Source organism: Teleopsis dalmanni, chromosome 1, assembly GCF_002237135.1.
Source record: "Teleopsis dalmanni isolate 2A chromosome 1, ASM223713v2, whole genome shotgun sequence".
Classification (NCBI taxonomy): domain Eukaryota; kingdom Metazoa; phylum Arthropoda; class Insecta; order Diptera; family Diopsidae; genus Teleopsis; species Teleopsis dalmanni.
Genome location: NC_051846.1, coordinates 203855128 through 203878392, shown reverse-complemented (window position 1 = coordinate 203878392; position 23265 = coordinate 203855128). Strand labels below are relative to the sequence as shown.

Sequence of the window (23265 nt, the reverse complement as noted above, 5' to 3'; positions counted from 1 at the left end):
TTGGTGGTGCTTGCCTGAAACAACAGAGCTGCTAGCTGGCTGCTAGCTGCTCATGATTTCAGGTATTTTTAAAGGTTTCTTCTTCAACGGATTATTTCTCTGATTTCGGTGCTTTATGCTAACGGACTCCAACCAAAGTGAATTCGTAAAAGTTATTGTTGCACATCTCCACTTCGTTGCGTTCCAACATTCCGTTTTGAATTCAAATGCGATGATTAATGTTTGGATTTAACTTTTGATGTGTACTTAGCAGCGGAATTTGTACGTAACTGCGGCTTGGATGATAAAGGTGTAATCAGGAAGAGACTTTGTGTGGTTCGTGTTCGATAAGCAGCGAAAGGATGTTTCTAAAATTTACATAAGAATTGTGCAATTGAAGGCAAAACTAATAAAACAAAACACTTAACGTTTTATCAATTTCTTCTTCTTCATTTTTAACAGATTGAATAAATTGCATTCAATGAACATAGCAGTGGTTTCATATTTTGGGCTGAACATTAAATCTGAAAATAATTTTCATAAATAATGTTTGGGTTTTTATTTAATAATGGAAATATTTTATTCCCTCTTACACTTTATGGTAATAAATTTTATAAAATTTATGCCCAATGAATGATACATCTTGGACTTCGTTCGTTTAGGTTGTTTGATTGGATTTAATGGATGCAGAACTTCCCTTTCTGTCCTAAAAGTGCATTAGCACTGTTTTGTTATCAGACGTGGACGATAAAACTTAAGAATAAAAATTTATTTAATATTATTTATTTTCCTTTCGAACCTAACTTTTCTATAGATACGAAACGCAATGTTTAATTTAATTCACATTATATATATATAGCATCTAAGGATAATGTATATGTTTCAAAGCTATTTCAACTTAGGTAAAAAATAATAATAGCTATATAATTTATAATAACTATAATTTTAGATACATTTCAGTGACACTGAGAAAATAAAATAAGAAATCGTTAATTAACAGCTTTAAAATAAAGTAATCCCCTCTATAACGCGGTACCCTTATAACACATTTTCATATTACGCGATTTCAATCCCCCGTATAACACAGGCATTCTCCCATGTAAGGTGGGGATTTGTACAGTTCATAATTAGCTTCGCGTACCTTTGCAAGTGTGTATACGGGTATACCCCTATAACGCGGAACCAATCTACCGCTTGATAGAAGAGATTACTGTATAGTAAAGATCTTCATTTGACTTTACAGCTTATTTTATAGATCGAAGCGCAGATTAATGACTGGTTTCTTAACCGAACATTCCTTGGTTAAATACCTGCTTTTAAAGATTGGCCAAAAATACGCCGATATCTGCAGATACTAAGAAATATATAGAACTTCCATTTAAACTGCTACTGTTCTACGATTGTTTGGACACAAGTTTATTATCTCTAGTACTTTTATACGGCTTTTATTGAATAGAATAAGGAATACTGAGCCAAAAAATATTGTAAACTTTTTTAACATTCTTTTTTGATATAGTTTCGGAGCTTCTTTCCATAGATAGATCGTATATTTCGCAGTGTAGCATTATCACTTCTAATAATAAAAATAATACCATATTAAACTTTGTTTGGTATAATATTTTACCTCAATAAGAGTGTCACTCGGATTGGATCTCCAATTTTTAATATTCATATGCTTTAATATAATCTATCTCGATATCTTCAAACCATTTTAATCCTGGTTGCTCTTATAAAAATGTTCGTTCATAAGTTCTGGTTGCTTTGATAAGGATTATGTTTTGACTACATATTCGGTCCAGTTAATTTTTATGGGGTTTAAAAAATCGAACTGTATTTTTATTACATGTCAGGGTCCCAATGGAATTTCTTATTGTTCGTAAGAACTTTCTTTTAAACTTTAGCCAAATCTTTCGTTTCTTAATCAGTTTCTAAAAGCATACCTATTGCAGAACAGCAACACAATACCAGGCGGATATAATAATATAATGAATTAATATGAAGTTTACATTAAGGCCATATTAGCGGATTAAGTACCGGAAAGTATGTTCAACATGTTACACTATTGGAAGTACTATTATTTTACAATGTTGCACCCACGTATATGAGGTTTGTAACGCGTGAAATGAGAGGTCACAAATGTTAAGATTTTATCGGACTACTTCTCATGAAAAGAATTATACACACTATTTTAATTTCTTTCGGGTTAGTTATCAGACCAAGTCTAAGAACTGCCACTGAATTGAGTACCTCAGTTTCTATAACAACGACACCTGTAAAGATCTAAGTTGATTTAATAAGCAAATATCGTTTTCATGATTCAAATTTATTCTTAAAGGCATGTAATGGTTATTAAATCACTTTGTTTTACTCCAGAGTGAGTACAGAGCTTTCCAAGATATAACTTTATTTAAGAAAAAACTGTAATTATTATATTTTTTAGTATTTCAGTTAAACTTTATTAATTTTCCTTCCATTTTCATATCATTGAAGATAAACTCACAACAATAAGACTTCTCACAAATGAACACTAAAACCCTGACTTTTATACTCACAAAGGCAACAATGACTTATGGTATATTTAAAACACATTTTTTTCTTTTAAATTTTAATTAATTATCTTGAACAAATTTTCAATCAGTAAAATGAAAAATAATTTATGTTCCACAAATCTGCCATTAAATGCACACCCAGTCATCGTAACAAAAAGTAATGCCATTGCAGTTCATTGCATATTATCGCACCATATCTAAACAGGATTACATGGTCTTACAAGATCTGAACTCTCAACCGAAGAACATCAACAAAAGCAAAACAAGATAACACAAAAGAACAGAAATAATAAAAAAAGTAAAAAAAAGGACACATAAAACAATGCTAAAAATATTAAATAAAATGTGGGAATCTCAATGCTACACAGTCACCATGAAATATTGGCCAGTAAAAGAGTTGAGTTAGGTTCCACAACAGCAGTTTTAGTTGTCGTTAATGTCTGTTGTGCTATATTTACTCCATATAAGTAGTAGTAGTTTTTGTTCTTGTTTTTGTTCTTGTTTTTGTCTCTCAACACAACACATATCAAAACACATACGTTTAATTCGCCTACATAGATACATGGATAGATAGACTATGGTCCCCGTCCTTCAATCGACTTGAATTTCCTCACATCTGAATGGGTTTCCGTAAAAGGAGATTTAATCCAGCGTTGGTTTTATGTTTGCGCTAAAACGCATCAAATCACATGTGTTGGCACAGTTCAATGAAGTAAAATGAAGAAGGGTACAAGTATCTAATAAACTAACAAAAACAAAAACAAAAACAAAAACAAAAACAAAACATAAATAAATATCTACTATCTACACTGGTATAGATACGGAAAAAAAATAAAGTGGAAAGTCTGTTATAAAAAATGAAGAGGAAAGCACTTACATTTGGTGAGAAGCGAAGTGCAAAAAGTGTATATGAACTGGCAGCTGGGGCAAACAGAGAAAAAGTATTAAAAAAGGATATACTAGAGTATCTGTGTTGTCTTTGTGAAAATTGTTAACTTTTTCAGAATTTCTTTTTTATTACTTTTTTCACTCTTTGTTAATTTCTATGGCAGCTACTCTGGTGAACCGAAATTCATCATTTCCGCTCGGTTGGAGACAAATGAAGGCAAATAGAATAGGGCAATATGTTGCTCAAAATATGAAAAAAGTAAATAGGAATTCTCGTATCCAGAACGGTGGGGAGCGGTATTTGAGAATTCATTGCGCTAACCGTAGTTTATGTGAAAAATGAACTTCAAATTATACTTTTGCATATTTCAAGTTTATTAAATATTTTTCGACAGTGTAAAATAAGTTAAATTTTTCTAAGAATTGGTCTTTACTCAAAAAAAAGAGGATGTGTTGATTTTTTTTTCTTTTTTAATTCTGACTTGTTGACATTTCCACAAGTAAAGTTATGTGCTATGCACTTATGAAAGGTTAAAAGGATCTTTAAGAGCAAACTTTTATATTTTGTGGTAGTATCACATTAAAACTGTATTATAAATAAAACAGAGAGCAAGCAATACTAGTAAAAATATAAATAATAACTAATATTATTATTATTATTAATAACAATACCATAAAAAAAAAGAAAAAAATAGCACAAAATAAAATAAGAAAATTAATAACATCATCAATTCATTAAAATAGTAGAATAGCATTCTCAGTATTCCAAGTGTTGAAAATTCAGTATAAGTACCCCAAATAGAAGCTAAAAAGTAGATGTTAGATTAGAAATGGTAGTCAAAAAAAAAGCATTATTGGTGATAATAAAAAATTTCTACGGTTCATAATAGTATTATTATTATATCCCTAATAAAGATACTTTTAATTAGTTTTTTATTAATACCATAGCTCCATAGTTCAGATCTGCAGATCTGTTTAAAGATTTATGTCGAATATCTCATCACTATCCAACCTGGCTTTTATATGTTTTTAAGTAATATCACAGCTATTGGTGAGAACATAAGCCGATGGAAAAAGAACTTCTCCATATGGATATGTCGAATCTCTCACCATGTTCTTAATTACCATTGATTTGCGTTTAAAGATCGCACCCAAGTATACTGCAAGCACTGGGATGCGATACTGAAGGTACGACTTTCTCAAAAGCTTCTTTAAACAAACATTTTTCCGATTTATTAATACAAAATAACGAACGAACCATTGCCAATTTCTTATTATTTCCATTGAAATAATATTTTATCCGCAAAAAATCACTATATGCTATATCGTGACATTTGGTCTGGATATAGCATAGGCTTATATTTTTTAAACTCGAGAAAGGTGTGAGGTAAACCGTTAGAGCTTTTTTTTATGGTGCAAAATTAAGAGCACAGCTATGGTAGATGTATATTCTACTGTGGTAGAATCTACTATAGTAGATTCAACAAAATGATACCATAACAGTTCGTATTTTTTTATTGGTGCGCATTGAAATGCCCTGGCTTGTAGAAAGAACGTGTTTATGCAGACAATCGTCAAATTCTACTCGAAAAAACCTCTAAAACTCGAAAAATTGAGAAGTTAACTAAAATTATCTCAAAAAAGGTTTTAGTACTGTGAGATATTCCGTGAAAGACATTTGAATGCTTTTATATTTCACACGTAATGCCAAGATCCAAGATGTAGAAGGAAAAATTTTCTTGTTTACTCTTACACTCAGACCCAAAAATGGATAACCCTTTATAAATAATTTTAGACAATTTTTTTATGTATAAAAAAGATACGGTTTTGAAAAAATTAAATGATCAATTTTAACATAAGACATAAGTAGTATTTAAACTTTTTTTTCAGTTATTAATAAAATTCCTAATTCAAAAAATTAGACACGTGATTGTATTGCTGATTATTTAAATTTATTTAAAAATTTATAAAACTAAAATAATCAACATTGGTAAATCTAAGTTCATAAGCAAAATCTTAATGCATAGAAAATTTGCTGCATAGAAAATTTTCTTAGAAGGACGCGATTTATTTTAATACATTTTTTGCATACTTAAATATTTGCAAAGAAAATATAAAATTTCATAAATTTTTACTTTGTTAACTGTCACTACCTTTCCTGTTATATGCCTGTTTTCCATTTATTCCACATGAACGCGTTCACATCTTCGAGAGAGACGCGAGCTAAAGTATAAGCAAACTTCCAATCATTGTAATCCCAAAAGCAACTTAACTTTTACTTTGGACACGTGAAGCCTATCAAGGGAAATATACAACAACAGCAACTATAAGATATTCCAAAAAACAAAAAAAGAAAAAAATTAAACAATCTACGAAATAGTTGGGAAGTGAAATTTAAAGGCAACAACAAGAGTTGGAGGTCCCCACACTACCATCGTCGACAACAATACATGAGACAATTCTGATATGCTCACCGTCGTTACGTTGGTCACGTAGGTCGTTCTGTATTGGTTGTTAGCAAGCAACAAGCATTGCAAGACTGAAAACCCTACAGAAAACATACACAACGACGATAACCACTCGCATATGGAAGAATCTCATACGTAAGCATGGAAACGGAAGTGAAAGATGTGAAGCTTGCTTGCTTGTTTGCTGTTGTCAATGAGGAAATCACCTTTGAGCTAAGAGACAATTTCCCAAAGCAGCTTTTCAATTATTTGCAGGTAACAACAACTTTAAATACCACAATAACAACAATGACTTCAGCAACAAATTTTGTGATTTTTTCCATCACCTTTAGTTAATTTTTAAAATGTTCATAATGTAGAAGAAATTCACTATAATTTTCTTTTTTTTTTGTTTTTTCCAAATTGCTACTGAAATTGTCCTGCGCGTTGCTAGAGCACTGCTAACATTATTTGCCCTTTAAGTAGGTCTTTTTTCAAAGGCATTTTCCAGAGACTTTATTATGCCCATCAACTCAAATAAAGGAGAATATTTTTCATTTCCATTTTAAAGCAAAAATTATTTCAGGCGATTTTATATTTTATTTTCGTTATTTTAAATCGAAATATTTAAGTCAAGCGTAGTTTAAGTTTATAAGTAGCTTTTGCCGGCTTACTTCTTTACGCGACCGTCTAGACATTTTCGTAGTATAGAAGTGTATTAAGGATTTCTCAGTTGTCCTGTCAGAATAGGTAATGGGACTGACTACTCAAGTTGAATTTAATCCTCACCAAACAAAAAGCAGAAATAGATAAAAAAAAACTAACAGAACCAAAATTTGAATTGCTAATGACGTAGAAATCGAAATTTTATTAATGTCGTTATTGGTAAATAAACAAAATATATTGCACACTTGTCTATTTCTCAAAACATCCATAAAATAATAAACAGTCTCGATGAGCAAATAATTCTACTTACTGTATGTATTTATCTGAATTTAGGTTTAAAATTTTATTTACAATTAAAATATCATCTATGATGAGCTTTGAAGTTTTTGGTTTTCGCATTTTGGCCATGGTCTTCTTATCTGACTACGAAACATCCATTGAAGTTTTATGAACTCGACTTGACAGCAATTATAAACTTCATATCAACTGTCACAGAGCAATTACCATAATGTCAACAATAATAAAAAGAAATAAATAAAAAATTTTTATTATTCCCTGCATTTTTTGGTATCGTAAAACAATCTTTGAATTTTTAGCAATTTCACTTCCAGGCTTTGATATAAACATTTCATTTAAAGTGAGTTTGATTGAAATTGAAAATTGTATTTTCACCTTAGAGTGAACTGAGATACAAATAAATTGCAACAGAAAAGTGTTGAGGAATGGAAATTGAGACTAACAAAACTGCATGGTGCAGTGATGACAAAGAGCATATGAAGAACTTTCACAAAAATGATGAGTTGCTCTTCTGTCTATGAAGATTGTTGCTTTAGTATATTTAAGCCTTTCTTTTGCTTTTCCATATCGAAAAAGTTACTAGTGTTGAACTTAGAAATAAAAGCAAATAGCAAATAAAAGAAAACTTCGACTAAAAAAGCTTCAATGAATTGGTTTCGCTTAGTTTGTATAGATATTTGAACCTCTGGGGAAACATTATATATGAAGAATACTTGCCTACTTTGATTAGTTGGCCATTACAGACGTTCTTGGCCACGTTCGGTAATCTCCGCTAATCAGTCTGATAAGTGGTTTAATGTCACCAGTTGGTAGTGCAGAGTACCCCCAAATCGTTAGTTACCTACCTGGTTCTTCTACCGAATATGCAGAAGAGGTCCACTTCCGCGTTTTACACCTGCGGTTACTGAATCAAACGCCTTTCTAGCCACAGCACATTCTTTCATTATATGAAGTATATGAAGAATTTAATACGATAAATGCCACAAAATAGAATTCCATCTTATTTATATTAGATTGTCCTACAAACTTTTGTAAGAAACGCCAAGCATTGTTTTTATTTATAGTTGGGTAGATCGAAATAAACTAACTTAAAAATTAACTCAGTGTCGATAAAGACAGAATTGGAAAGGCAGTAGTGGAGTAACATTACGAACGTACGGAAGACAGGCCAACAAAATAGATAAAATATGTAATTTCTAAAGAAGACTGTTCCGTTGCAGTGTTTTGATATTACTTTACAATTTATTGATGACATTTTGCAAAACCCATGCCGGATTTAATCAACTGAAATCTTAAAAAAATTTTCTCTAATTTTCTAAATTACTGCAAAATGGTCTTGATAAGATAATGGTCTTGATAAGTATGCGAAAAATTGTTTAACCTTAGTTTGCTTCATCCAAATGGCAAATATAATACTTGCATCAACAGCCAAAGTAATCTTTGGGGATTCTGCTTTCAGAAGGCAATATGTCGATATATAACTGCACGACAAAAACACTAAGTTTCAGAACTATTCCTATACCTGGGAAGAAAAAACAAAGGATATTATACGGAGTCAAATTTCTGCTTAGTTTATCACATATCTCATTGCTTTTGGTGAACCTGAAGTTGTATCAATATAAGAATTGTCTGAACTTAACGTAAAACAATTTGGAAATGATAGGAATTTTATTAGAATATTTTTATCCTATTAAAGGTGCTATAAGTAGGAAGACAACGAAAGAATTGCATATACAAAACACTAATTCTCTATTGTGGAAAGGGAACTGAATGTGTCATACTTAGAATACTTTAGGTCACGATAATATATATATTCTTTGTAAGTAATAACAATAACAATTATCATTTTCTACGTTGTGAAGAAACCACACTTGCACTGGAAAGTGTAAGAGCATCCTCGAATAGTTTCTAAAAGGATTTAGCAACCTATTGGAATTGGCTAGTATATGCTTTAAACGAAAGGAGCACAAGACAGAACATCGATTGTAGTGTCAATTATATATCACAATTTGTAAAGTTATAGTGATATTATTTAAAATTTCATACACTATAATGATTCTTAAAATCTTCTTTTTTTGTCTGAGACGAATGTGTTCATCTGTTGTATTATACATAAAAAAAAGTTATTCGTGTAGTTTATAATACGAAAGGTGTGAGATACACCTCACCTTGATTAAAAGAACACAATTTAAATATTTCATATACATTAAATTGATTTTTAAGGTCCGTTTTGACAAAAGAAACTAAGTTCTTAATATAAACTATTAATTTTAATAGAGACAGTCGGGAAATTGCAACAACAAAAATTTTTTTTTATTATTTTTAATTAATTGAACTTTTGGCTAATCATACAGATTTTTTAAGTATTCTTTATATATATAAATATTAAAAATTTTTTTAAATATTTTCATAGATTTAATTTATGTTTTGTTAACTTATTTTAACAAATTTACTAAATAAGCATATTTTATGTAACTAAAAACTTTAAAGGACCTCATTCAGACTACAAGAAGTGAGGTATATGACAATCAAATTTTTCACATTTGACTGAATCAAATCAAAGTTTGAAGTCAATAAAAACAAACTGATTTGAAATTCCTCTTCAAAGTTATATTGTAGAGAGCATTTCTTCTCAACACCTTTGTGTCCCCTTTTTTTTCCAACAGAATACAAACGATGGAAAGTTTTTCATATCTTTAAAAAAAAAAAAAACTGATAGTTGTTTTGTTGAAGAACTTTTGTATATTTTTGATGAAGTCAATTTTGGCAGTTTTGACAAAAGACTGGTTAAAATTTCAGCAGCGGCGGCGAGTGAACGCGATGCCATATATAGAAATCTAAAATGCTCAGGATAACTTTAAATGTCGCATAATTTTCTATGTCAACAAAATCTACAAATAAGAAAAATGCCACAACTTTGTCTTGCTTTGTCTAAGCAAGCGAAAAGTTTTTCTTCCTACTTCGTTGTATTCTTAGACAACTGAGAGGATACATAGGCTTCAGCATTACGGGAATTCACGGGCGGCTGAAGAAACCAACAACAACTTCTTGAGCCAACAAATTTGGTTGAAATCGCAACGACCACGAAATGCTTAAACTACCGCAACTAATAAACTTTTCACGTTGTCCTCCGCCCGCAAACAGCAGCGTCATTTTCCAGCTGTCGCAATGGGAAATTCAACTCCCACTCCACTCCTTCCTTTTGACATCCTTTCTCTTCTTTCAGTTGTTATTTTTGTTGAGCGTTTATTTTGTTGTTGCAAATTACGCCATTTTTGTTTACAAATTCTTGATGTTCCAGTGCGAGTTCGAAATTTTATTATAAATTTTTTGGGGTTTTCTGCAGTTTTTGTTGTTGTTGTTTGTGGTATAAATAATTCCGTACATATTTTGCTACTTTTTTTTCTTAAGTAGTTTTTCCTACTTTTCCTTCTTTTAACACTTAAAATGCTGTGAATGAATGTGTGCATTTGTTTTGATTTTCTTTATGTTTTCGCATTTTTCCAACTTCGCCACCACCGAGATTCGATGAAATCTTCTCGTGTACTTCACTAGGGAGGAGAAGCAGCCAGCCTTTCGCTCTGGGATAAAAACGCATAAACCAGGCTAAAATACGTTAAGTTCAGTTCAAGTTGCTGACGTCGCAGCTTAAGCCCAAATGTAAACCAATTGTTAGTTTTAATGGAATTTATTGGATAAATATTTGTTGAGCTACAAAAATTGGTTGCGAGAACATTTTTGTCGACTTTTGATTTGAGATTAAAACTTTACAACATTTTTCGCAGCAGCAGTTTTTGTTGTTCGTGTTGTTTTAAAACAAAACCGCAAATTTTTAAACCAAAAGCCAAAGGGGATTTTCTACTTTCGTTAACCATTTATGGGGATTAAATAGAAAAGGCGATTTTCAGTTTATTCAGTTTATTATTTCGTTACTTCAGTTATATTGCGACGACACGCGCTTGAGGATACGCCGACTTCAGGAGATTTCATGAATTCTACAATAAATGAGGTGAAAATGTTTTTCAATTGAATTACAAATTTTCATTTTACCTAAGCGATTGCTATCATAATAATTTTAATGAAATAAAAACATATCATAATACACGTAACAACATTTAAAAAAATCATTTAAAATTAATAAAAGTTTCGACAAGTTTCTCTAAATTTTAGTTGGAAAATGGAAGAAGAATACGAAGAAAACTATCTTTATAATCAGAGTATTATAAAGCGCGTAGAAAAGGATCGATTTCGTCGTCGACTACTTAAAGTTTTAGCCCGAGCCTTAATTAGCGGTCGTCGTACTATTAATCCAGAAGAAAGTGAACCCGAAAGTGATGCTGACGAGTGGTTTGACATTGAAATACTGGAAGCGTTAGGAGACTTAGAGGTAGAAGATTTTGATATGCTCTCTCCGCAAGAAATCAACGTCATAAAACCGGAGAAGTCCCTACTTGAATGTGATGGTATTGAGCCATCTACCTCTTTTGCAGCTAGCGTGCCATTTAGGTATCCAGGTAAAAAGCCTCACTTAAAACCTTCAATATCCCTCGCAAAAGTTAAACGTTATTTATAGCAATTACAACATCATCCTTTATTTGCTTCATTTCCATTCTGGCACTGGCAGGTCTGATGTTTCGAAATGTAAGATAGAGAGAGAGAGAAAAAAGCTTGGAAGATTAGTGTTATCACTGAAATCTGAAAATCAGGGACTTATCAGGACTAGTGAAAAGACTAGCATATGACTTTAACTTAACTAAGAGAATATATTACAAGCCGTAGCGTCTAAGTTAATCTGTGCTCTTAGATAATGTTTACAATAGAAACATATTGCGGTATATGAAATACCATTAATAGCTTTATTTCCGTTTATTTTCCAGTGCTTATTGAAAATTTTGATATTAAAACGCCTATTGAGAACTTGCAGCATCTGTGGTATCAATAACTGTAATCTATAGTACTATATGAAAATCATACATTGAAGTTAAATGCTGGTTATTTATCGAATGATCAGAACTACTGCAATTTGAAGGAACAAATCCACAAACCTTGTACCATCGTTCATATCAATAACTGAAATCTATTACAAAACTAACCGCCTGCAGAAACTGTACATCATTCCTGATGTGATTAACTGAAATCTTTTGTACTTTTTTAAAATCCAATCAAAGGTTGCTGGTTTGTCATCCAATGCTCGTAGCTTACACTGTGTGTAAGACCCATCCTTGCTTAGTTTCCGCTGATATTATAAATAATCTTCTGTATTTTTACTTCCATTAAAACTAAAAAGAATAAAAATTTATTTGGCTTACAAACGATTTTGAAACTTTAATTTATACTTTTCTACACTATACTCTTTTAATAAAAGCATTAACCACAATGATAGATCTTCAGTAATACGAAGGCATTAATTCTTAGTCACTGTTTTAAGCATTGTGGTAATAATTACTCGCTTCTAGAGTGGTTTGATTACGTGGACCAATTATCTAATTTTTAGAAGTTCGTGATGAAAACCGATATCTTCTCCGGTTTAATTTTTTTAAACTCGTTAATTATATCTTTAGGTAATTGTTGATAGCTAAATATTTGTTGTGAAGTTATGCTTTCTGTATTCAAGCATTATAAAGAATGTAAATTTAAAAGAAAACTCTTGAGTAGCATAAAGTATACATCCAAGTAGTGTTTATAAAATATTTCATTAACATATGTATTGAAAATAAATTTTCAGTTACACTAACATAGAAAGCTAACGTGTTTACATAAACATAGAAAAACAAATCATTGCTAGTGACTTTGTTTTCTTTATTTTTGGTGAAGAATGACAATATACGACTACCATAAACAGCATCAAACAATAGATTTTTTAGGAGATATCAGTATATTCCCTGATACCTCTTATTTGTTTTTCTATGTTTTTGTGAATATGTTAGATTTCTATATTTAATTTTAATGGAATTTCTTGTTATAGAAATCAATGTATTGTTAAAGCCAGTTTGCGATGCCTTTATTGTCTCCAGAAATTGAGCTGTAGCGTCGCATCCTATATTTTGTCAAATATGCTTGTCAAAGCATGTCTTTAAGAAATATTTGATCGGAAGTTTACAATCTTTCTTGTAGAAGTTTTTGATCAATATAAGAGCATATATTTTTTATAAAAGCTTTTGAAGACATTAGTTTATTTAAAGAAATTTACGTAGATTCCAGAATTAAAAGTATACAACCTGATATCAAAAACTTAAACTCCAAAATATAACTATTAAGATGCTTCTATAATGGCTTATTCACACTGCTTTCGTTTCTCATAATTTATGTCATACAGTTACACACCGAATAAATAATTCTTATTTGCCTAATTTTGCTCACATATATAAGGAGTGGTTTTATTTATCTTCAACTTCTTCTTCTTTATTCCAGTACGTTCCCAGGGGCACACTGGGTCATATTGGGTTTTATTTATAATAGTTTGAAATTCATTCATTTTTCGAGACAATTGCAAAAAGACTGTGTCGTATTGACATTAAAAAGTAGAAATAAAAAAGAAGAAACTAATTATTGACTTCTTTTATGTATTATTTATTACAGTGTATATTCAGCTCACGAGAGCGGTGTTCGCTCTTGAGAAAACATATTTGTAAAATATTTTTTTTATTGGCATTTGAAAGAACTCTACGATTCTCGGGGGACTTTTCCGCTCAAGAGAGTTTTCGCTGTATATACGTGCTTAGTACGTAAAGAACTTTAATGATTTTAGTGGGTTTAAATCTCAAACTGTTTTTTTTTTTCATATTAATATAAAGTTCAAAAAAAAAATATAAAAAAACGATCTCTTCTGGAATATTTTATGTTAAGAAAGCAACCTTAAAGAAAATATAAACGACTGCAAATAAACTTATATCATATAAACTCTACATATCATATACGCTTAAAAAGTTAATTATAACATGAAAGCCCCGCGGCTACATCTAAACATTACTATATACGATTTAATGTGAAAATTTTTTTTATTTATGTACTTAAATTGTTCGTTTAATTTTAATGATGTGTTCTGATGAACAATAATTTGTGTAAATAAAAGCAATTCATTAGGTTTAACAAGCGAAATCGTTAGCTGAATTATGCGCTTAATTACGTCAATTACAGTGCATTAATTATTTAACAATTTCTGCTTCTGCCATGCGAATTTATGTCGAATAAATTGCTGTTGTTAGTTTTGATATAATTTCACACCGAAATCGAATAACATTGCAAATCACTTTTTTGCTAAATTAAAACAGAATATAAAACATTTAAAAATTATTCAGCAAATAACTGCCAAAAAACCAAATCGAAAGGCACGCAATTAAGAATTAAACCAAAAAAAAAAAAATAAAAATAGAAATGCAGTGTAAGTTTTTAACAAAATCGCGTGTAAAAATTCAATCTAGTGTGGCACATCGACACGTGGACTAACTTACACGCCTAACCACAAAAATTCGAACAAATTATCAGATACGAAATTCGGAAAATGTAAACAACTGCAAACGAATTCAAACACAAGTGGACATGCATGCACGCCAAAAATCGAGGCTTTTACACAATCAAACACTCAAACAGATAGCACGACATGCAGCATGCATGCACGTCGTGTAAAACAGTTTTGCAGTTAGGCATGCTTAGCCGCATGTTTGATGGCTGGTGCATGTGCCGCCACTTTGCTGTGTGTTGTGTTGATTGCGTTTGGTAACAGAATATTTCAAATAAATCAGGGAGGAAGGAGTATAAAATGGCGGCACATTTCATTTGATAATTAACAGCATAACAAAAATATTGTTTAACATTTAATAGTAATGCACAAAATTTTATTTAATTAAAATTTACTTTGCAGCAGATAATTTTGCTATTTGGTTAATTAAAACCAATTTTGTTATGGCAACACTGATTCGACCGTACTTTGTTGCCATAATACGCGCGGCACGAATGGAATATTCCCATTTTAAATTTTATGCACTGCCACTAAATGCAATATTACTTAACTTTTATAGTTGGTTGATTTGTTTTTGGTTTTGTTTATGGATGAAAGTGATCTAAACTCATTTGTAACACTGACTGACTGTGTTGCAAATATTAGATTTCAGTGCTATTAACAGGGATTACAAAGGATTTGCTCTTTTTGAGTGTGCATTGCACAACAATCCTCGGTTTTGCGTTATATCGATATTTTGTGTTAAATAATAATTGAGTTATGAAATTATTTTATATGGAATGAATATTACACAAAGGATTTAATTAAGCTATTGGAACACTGCATCCAAAATACAATCAATTTCAATCATTATTATTAATTAATTATTACGAAAATTACTTAAAGTAATTTAAGATTTCATTAGAATAAACTAACCTTATACTTTAATGATGTAGTCTTGTCTTATCACACAAAATTTAGTTTCCAAAAATATATTAATTTTCATATAATAAAAAGAGGGGAAAGCAAGATAAACAAGCTACTGGGCTCCCATTGGAACGGACCACCACAAATATAGTAGATCTGTGTTGCTAAAAAAATGGTGGAGGGAAAATACAAAGTTCATAACTGTAGATCTCTTGTGCCAAAAAAAAAAGAGGGAAGGAAAAAAAGTTAATTTCTATATTATTATATTTTTTTATTAATATTTATAATAAATTTTTTCCACTTTAGCATTGCAATCACACTGCAACAATGTTTGTGCAATTGTACTCCAATCAAAAGTTTATTCTATTTTTTGCTATTGGTCTTCGTTATGGAAATGTCCTTTTAGTTGGCACAATGCTAGAGACATCTTATGGTAACGCCAAACGCCCGTAAGCTAACTTCTAACGAATTTTTGAAATTTATTTTTATATGTTTTCGCTGTAAGAGCAGTAAATTTTTGTTGAACAGGAGATCAACATCCTTTTCACTTCATATCTAAATTGTAGTAGAATACATTCTAGAACTATAAATAAATTTAAATTTTATATTTTTATATTTATTTCTTGTAACGAATCTTTATTTTGTATTTTAATAATAATTGAATTTTAAGCCCGTTGGGCACAAATATTTAAATGCGCCATTGGAAATGGAAAAGTAGACTACGTACAGCATATTTGAGGAGGAAGCAATTTTTACGGATTTACTTATAAAAAACAATTGCCGACAAAATATATTTAATGAATAAAAATATAGATATAGAAAATAAATTATAGATTATAAGTTTTGCTTTCAGTAATATTATTTAAGTTGCATTAATTAAACTAAAATATACAATTATAAAACTTAAGTTTGAGTTTGATTAAATTAAATCAATTTCATAAACTTACTTTTAAATGCAAAGCATGAAGATCTACCAAAGCTAGTTCTGAGCCCCGTATATAAATATCAACTGTAGTAAAACCGCGGGGCATATGAAATGAAAGAAGATATTGATCATATAGTTTTTTAAATGCACTAAACTTAATATTAACTAAGTTAAATAAAAGTTCTATTATTATCATTAATAAATGCGCAGCCTTGATCTGGACCAGGAGGAGGTCACTGAGAGGAGAGCTGCTCTCTCCTTCTGACATTAGGAGTTCCTTAGCGGACAACATTCTGGTCTTCAGTCGAAAGGCGGAATGTCTTCTGTTCAATTAGGGTCTGTTAAAAGCACAAAAGATCAATCTGGTCGCAGTGCTCTGCTCCGTCGGGAGCTAGTACCCCGTTTATTTCTATCCTATCCTATCGTTAGTAAAAATATTAATATTTATATAACCAACAAAACCTAACCTGTTACTGGCAAGAAAATGGCTTTGACAAACTAAAGACCCGCAAAGAATGAAAATCAAGAAATGCAACTGCTTGCTGACCCCACATAGTTTACTTAACTTATGTAGTGCTCAGACCACTAAAACAACACCAACCTGGCATTATAAAACTGAATAATAACAACAACAAACATAAAAATAATGTTCAATGTTTTGCCTCTTGCTAATAAATACGAAATCTTGATTAAATCGGATTAATGGAAATTTATAGTCTCTGCAGATGCCAATAGGTTATATACCAATAGGTTATATATTACAACTTTTCTTGATAGAAGGTTATACCTCCACAAGTTCGTACATGCTTCGGATTAAAAAAGGATTTCATCCATGAAAAAGTGTAATTCACTCCTACAGTGAATATTGTAATCTATTTCTAGAGAATTACACAGTCAGTTTCTTGTAGACTTTCGTAAAAAAAGAGTAAACGAGGTACCATCACAATATCCTAAATATGTGCTTTGTAAATATTCTATGTCAGAAGTCATAGAGCGATGAAACATACTCCTATATAGTTGGAAGTAACATAGGACACTTAACACTATTATGCGTTGCTACAAAAGGAACGCTTCCAAAACCAAACAAAAAATATGGTGAAAGAAAATTCGAATCGGAAACATTATGCAGATTTTCGGGGCCAAGTCGTATTAAGTTAGCGAGATAAGATAAGCTACACTATTTAATCCCAACTTACGAAGAAATATTGATGTGTCAGCTGGACATGAAACGATTAACTTTAACAATGTACAGTTTTTAAGCATACTGATAATAAGAGCTTAATCCCCCTACTTCCCAAGGTATAACCACTTTCGAATAATGTAAATACCACTTCTTGAAAAAATATATATGTACCACACATTTACTTGCTTTTCACATATGAGTAATATGCATATCATCTAGAAAGGTATAAAACTTTTAGTAAATTTTAAATATTTAAAGAAAAAACAAAGGATTTACGTATCCATTCATTTCTTTACCTTTTTAAAACAATCAACATTTTTCATAAAAACTTAATTTTTATTAAATGTTGTTTCTTAAATGATATCTAATAAAAATTTCTTCATTTTACAATATTTAATCAAAATTTTTGTGCAAATAAATTTATCTCGATCTGTTTGAAAATTAAATTGAAAGTAATGGACAGAAGTGGATATCATGGGACTTCTATTTCAGACTTCTCTGAATCGGTTATTGATGAAGATCGCAGTTCGTCAGACATCATTCCAACAATTGATAATGTAGTTTTTCGTCGCAATCGTTACAACCGAGCGCACAACCAACGTTTCCATCATCGTCGCAGAAACCATATCAGCGAACTATTTGCTACCACTCAGGCGCCCATTGAAATTTTATCATCCAGAAATGATGCACGACGCAGGAGGCGTATGCGCCGGCGATATTATAATCGTTTGTATAGCCGTCATAGCCACAGACGTTTGCGAAGGGGTCGTCATGAGCATTTCAACGAATTACTTGCTCTCACTCAGTCGTACGATGAAAATGCATCTTCCAACTATGTCACCGAACGGAGACGTCGACAGTACGAACGTTATAATCGCAGGTATGACCGCGGCCATCGACGTATGCGTAGTGAACATACTGAGCAAGATGATTCTAACGAACTATTAGTTAACAATCAGTCTGATCATGAATTAGCATCATTTAGCAATGTTAACGGGCGACAATACGAACGCTATAATCGCAGGTATAATCGCGGCTATCGACGTATGCGTAGTGAACATACTGAGCAAGATGATTCGGACGAACCATTAGTTAATAATCAGTCTGATCATGAATTAGCATCGTTCAGCAATGTCAACGGGCGACAGTACGAACGCTACAATCCCAGGTATAATCGCGGCTATCGACGTATGCGTAGTGAACATACTGAGCAAGATAATTCGGAAGAACCATTAGTTAATAATCAGTCTAATCATGAATTAGCATCGTTTAGCAATGTTGACGGGCGCAGAATTGGACAGCATAACAGCTATGATTCTGGACACACTCTTGATGCGAGCAGACAGCATGCTATAGAAGTACTGCTTGCTACGCACCTTAACGATGAGCCTGCATCTCGTAACAGAACCACAATACATATCAGTCAATGGAGAAATCTCATTTACAACGGCAGGCACAACGTTCGTCGCATTCGACGTTTAAACAATAATCGAACTGAACAAGTTGGTCAAAGCAATTTATATTCGCATCAATCAAACGAATTACTTGATGCTAGTCCATCTCGCAATGAAGTTACACCCTCTAGCTATGTCGATTTGAATAGCCGTAGGTATAATCGTTATGGTCGTCAACGTTTTCTCAGAGGTCGAATCGGCCGTGATGCTCAAAGGGATTTAGACAGATTCGATCCATCTAACGAAACTGTATACTCCAGCAACATACCTACACGTAGAAGGCGATCAAATAATCGTCATTTCCTTAGTTATAATCGCTATAACCATCGACTTATGAGCAGAAGTCGTTCCCCGCAAGCTGACCAAAGAAATGTAGAATCCTATCATGAGTTGCTTACTCTTTCAGAAGTCCGCAATATATTTGGTGACACTGGTTTGCGAAGTAATACTGATCGTCGACAGAATCATCCAAGTTCGTACAGTGGTGAAAATGGGCATATGAACCATAATAGATTAAATTCATTGTCAAATCATGATGAAATTGCATCCGCAAGCACTGCTACTAGGCATAGAAGACAAGGCCATCAACTATTTTGGCCACGTCGAACTGAGAATCGTAATCCTAGTAATTTGTCATTACTTATACCAACAGATAGACTCTCTGAAGAAAGCTTACCCGATATTGTGGTACGACTTGATATGGACAATGGTGATGATGGTCCTTTTATATGGCAACAGCAACTTCGTAGTCGATCTGGTTTAATTAATTTAAATAATGCAAATGGTGATGATGATGAAAGTATTTACAGTGAACCAGTTCCTATTACTAGTGAGATGCTACAACAAATATATCCTCATATTTTACACCATTTAATCGAGCAAGTTAGTCCAGAGCCCTTTAATTATAACCAAGTTATAAAGTTTTACATACGAAATTCAAATGTAAGCGAAACAGACGTTCTTTATTCTCTTGTATCAAAAATCACTGCAGACCCTGGACTAAGAGCTAATAATGTGTTAAATGAAATGTTAGGTGTAAATCCCTCAACTGATCAAATAGAAACCGACTTTACCGCAGCTGGAGATTTTAATTATCCCATTTTTGATGAAGAGCTAGAAATAGAGAACCCAGATAACATTGAAGACGATCTCAATGATGTCGACGATAGAGGCATTATAATAGAAATTCAATTTCCACCAAACGAACAAAATAATGTCGAAGTTAATGAATAAGCTTAAATAATTGATGGAAGAGTTTCTTGTATGAATCAGTCATTGGAAGAGTTGGTTAAATGGTTTGTAGAAAGGAAGTTCATAAAGAAAACTCGAAAGAACAAAATTTATATTTAATACCAAAAAACCTTATTTTTAATACTCGGACTTAGAAAAATTGAATCGTTTTTAATTAATAAATACTCTTTCGGAAAAAACGCAGTGTTATATTATTTTTAATATAAATTTTTACATATTTTTTTGTACTGTTACTCATATACATAATGCATATATCTATAACGACCAAATAGAGATTCTCTCCAATTAAAGGAATTGTTACCCATTATTTAGTTGGGTATTAATATATACAGATGTGTTGATTAAATAGGAAACAAATTGTTGGTTAACTACCGTGTTAGTCCTGGGACTTTTCAGATGACTACGTACTATGAGTTTCTGTATGAAAATTATAGGTTATTTTACACGGTGATTTCTAGATCTAAAATAGAAATAATCGTGTTCAAAGCTTCTGTAAGTAGTTATCATGCTTTAAGTACAAATTCTTTGTGGTGTTAAAACGAGCTCACTACATAGAGTCTCAGTTATGGTTTAAAATTTTAAAATTGATTGGAGGGTTTCTTCAATACGTGTTGTCTATAGAGCATAGACAGGACTCATAGAGCGATTAAGCACATCATTATATAACTGAAGAGAATAGAATGTGCTTCACACTAATATGCATTAGGAGGATACTGTAGAAAGGACTTTAAAACAAAACAAAAAATCAATCGGAAAGATTTTTAATATTATAATAATGTTTACATTATTAGAAGTATTGCGATTTAATTGAGTATCATATTTCTTTTAATTTATGCTACAGCTAAATTCAGCAAAGCTCACTTTAGCTATTCTCTACAACTTTCTTGCAACTACTTCTCAGTTATTGGAGCTAAATTATTGGAAACCAGGTTTTATCACATTAAGGTAGTGGAATAGGGAAAGCTACATCCCAGCTCTCGAAGCAAAATTGTTGCATTAGGTGGACATGAGTCTAGATTTAACTTTAATATTGTAAAGTTAGCTCATGTCTTCTGAAAAGAGCTTCAAGCATCCTTTTATTTGACATTTTGGATGATGCCCTCTACTACTCTTTATAGAAATCTTAATCCATATGGTATAAATCAATAAGACTTTATTGAATTTACATCCATTTAAATTAGCTAAATGGTTTTACCGACTACAGTTACAACTGTAATATTTAAAAAACTGTTTCGAAATCGAAAGGAATTTTGTTAATTTATTTAAGTGTTCATTTAAAAGTTTATCTTTTTGATTAATAGAATAGAATAATTATTCTATTGATCTATTTTACTTAAATATACTTGAGGTTTTTTATGTTACATTGAACGAAAAGACAATAAAAACTTCCTAAATCATTTGAAATTCAATTGATACAACATTTGAATATATCAAAATTGTTTTTGCACCGAGGGACATATGTCATGTGAACAAGATTTTTATCATTCATCAATTCAAAACAAAGTAATGTGAACCAAAGCAAAACAATAACACATACTATATAGCCAACAATCAAAATACGACCATTTACTTAGCATTTATTTATTTTTATCTTTATCTTTATTTTCTCTTATCCTTTCAGGTCTCTTGGGTACGTCATCGTGACATTCATCTGTTGACAGTTGGACGTTACACCTACACATCTGATCAGCGCTTCGAAGCAATGCATTCACCACATGCCGAAGATTGGACATTGCGTATACGCTATGCACAACGCAAAGATTCCGGCATCTATGAGTGTCAAATTTCAACAACACCACCGATTGGGCATTCAGTGTATCTGAACATTGTTGGTAAGTCAGATAGATATGAGTCATTTATAACCGAAGAAAGGATGTAACTTCATAAAGAAAAAACCATAAAAGGAAATATGAGCATAAAAACCAAAGTTTAGAAAGGTAATAAATTTGAGAGAAGGCGAATAAAAAAATCTGGTTCCTAACCAAAGCAACATCCAAACGTGCCGCAAAATGCGTTTTAGTATGCATTGCACATTCATCGGATTAAAACAGTCCATTTTTTGTTTGCGTTCAGTTTGGCATTTCAGCCAAAGCCGTAAGAACATTGAGTGATTTGTTGTTATTGGCATTGACTGCCTGTTGGAAATGCTTAACATCTGTTGACCATGTGCTTCCACATAACTACGTTCTATCTATGGTTTTTTCATTCATTCGGGGAAGCTTGGGATCATATCGTTGTTTACAAAGTTTTATTTGTTTTCCTCTATGGCTCCCCATAGGTCATTTGCAGTTTATGACTTTACATGATATTTGCTTAAATCATTCATAAAAAATGTAGCATTCTAATATTTTTATTAGCTCTTGTTAATATATTTCAATATCAACTGAGATATCTACTATAAGTAGAATATATATTTTAGAAATGAATTTGAATTTATTAGGATTAAAATTGAATGTGGGATGAGTTGCTATTTCATATGACTAATACTACATTAATGGATTAAAGGCTTAGATACATTGTTTACAGAAAAATAAATGATTGTGGAAATTTTATAAATTATTTTCTTTTGCTATGCAAAAATCAAGCTCAGTATTTATTTTTAATACAACTTATTTCGTAAAGAGATTTCAAAAAGTAGTGAACTACAACAACAAAAATTCATTTTTATATTATTTTAATTAATTGAATTTTTGGCTGACCATACAGCTGTTTCGAGTATTGCCAAATACCCATCATCAGTTGTCTTGGAAATAATTTTTGTATTAAATCATTCGTAAATAATTTTTTGAGACTGCAAGTACCAGAAATCGAACTCGTGTCCTGCCAAATTTGAAACTCAGAGTCAGCGCTCCTTAACCAACTGACCCAAAGCCGTATTTGAAAAAATAAACATTTTCAAATTTTTATAATATCAAAACCCACTTGAGTCTTAGAACGTATTAATTATTAAATTCAGTTATATTTAACTAACTTAAAATTGTTATGCAAATAAAACTATTTGAATTGTCCATTTTTAAGTTATATATTCAGTGGACGCGCTTTTTTGTTACATTATATCTTGGTAAATGTTGAAAATGGATTCTGCATTAAAGAATATTTAATTGACAATGATTTGGTATAAAAGTTCAGTTATTTGAACTGAGATAGTTTCTGAAATATTTAGTATTCATAGGTTCACTATTAAGTATTTTATTAATAATTGAATAAATTTCGAAAGCCGTTTATTATAAAATGAGACTACAACACGAAAATACCAGGATA

General features: G+C 31.4%; 3 protein-coding genes across 7 annotated transcripts in view; 2 read left to right on the top strand and 1 right to left on the bottom strand.

Annotated features, from left to right (window-relative positions):
* The window catches only part of LOC119671448 (TATA-box-binding protein-like), a 162243-nt gene that overhangs the window by 15617 nt on the left and 123361 nt on the right, over positions 1–23265 (bottom strand). The gene's annotated exons all lie outside the window — the stretch shown is intronic.
* LOC119671452 lies at positions 10946–12024 on the top strand. Of its 3 annotated transcripts, none has more exons than XM_038082089.1 (2): positions 10946–11340; positions 11704–12024. In XM_038082089.1, the coding sequence occupies exons 1-2, from the start codon at positions 11004–11006 to the stop codon at positions 11766–11768; spliced, it is 402 nt and encodes a 133-aa protein (XP_037938017.1). In that variant the 5' UTR covers positions 10946–11003; the 3' UTR covers positions 11769–12024. The 3 variants fall into 3 exon arrangements, with proteins under 3 accessions (XP_037938017.1, XP_037938018.1, XP_037938016.1); XM_038082090.1 differs by having other exon boundaries at positions 11451–11749; XM_038082088.1 differs by having other exon boundaries at positions 11400–11749.
* On the top strand, positions 17755–19986 carry LOC119667099 (GATA zinc finger domain-containing protein 14-like). Its single transcript, XM_038076385.1, has one exon. The coding sequence runs from the start codon at positions 17755–17757 to the stop codon at positions 19984–19986; it is 2232 nt and encodes a 743-aa protein (XP_037932313.1).

Bases quoted from the DNA above. Each gene is read 5' to 3' on its own strand.
- LOC119667099 (XM_038076385.1), top strand. From the start codon at position 17,755: ATGGACAGAAGTGGATATCATGGGACTTCTATTTCAGACTTCTCTGAA.
- LOC119671452 (XM_038082088.1), top strand. From the start codon at position 11,004: ATGGAAGAAGAATACGAAGAAAACTATCTTTATAATCAGAGTATTATA. The intron at 11,341-11,399 runs GTAAAAAGCCTC...CGTTATTTATAG, and splicing joins CGTGCCATTTAGGTATCCAG to CAATTACAACATCATCCTTT.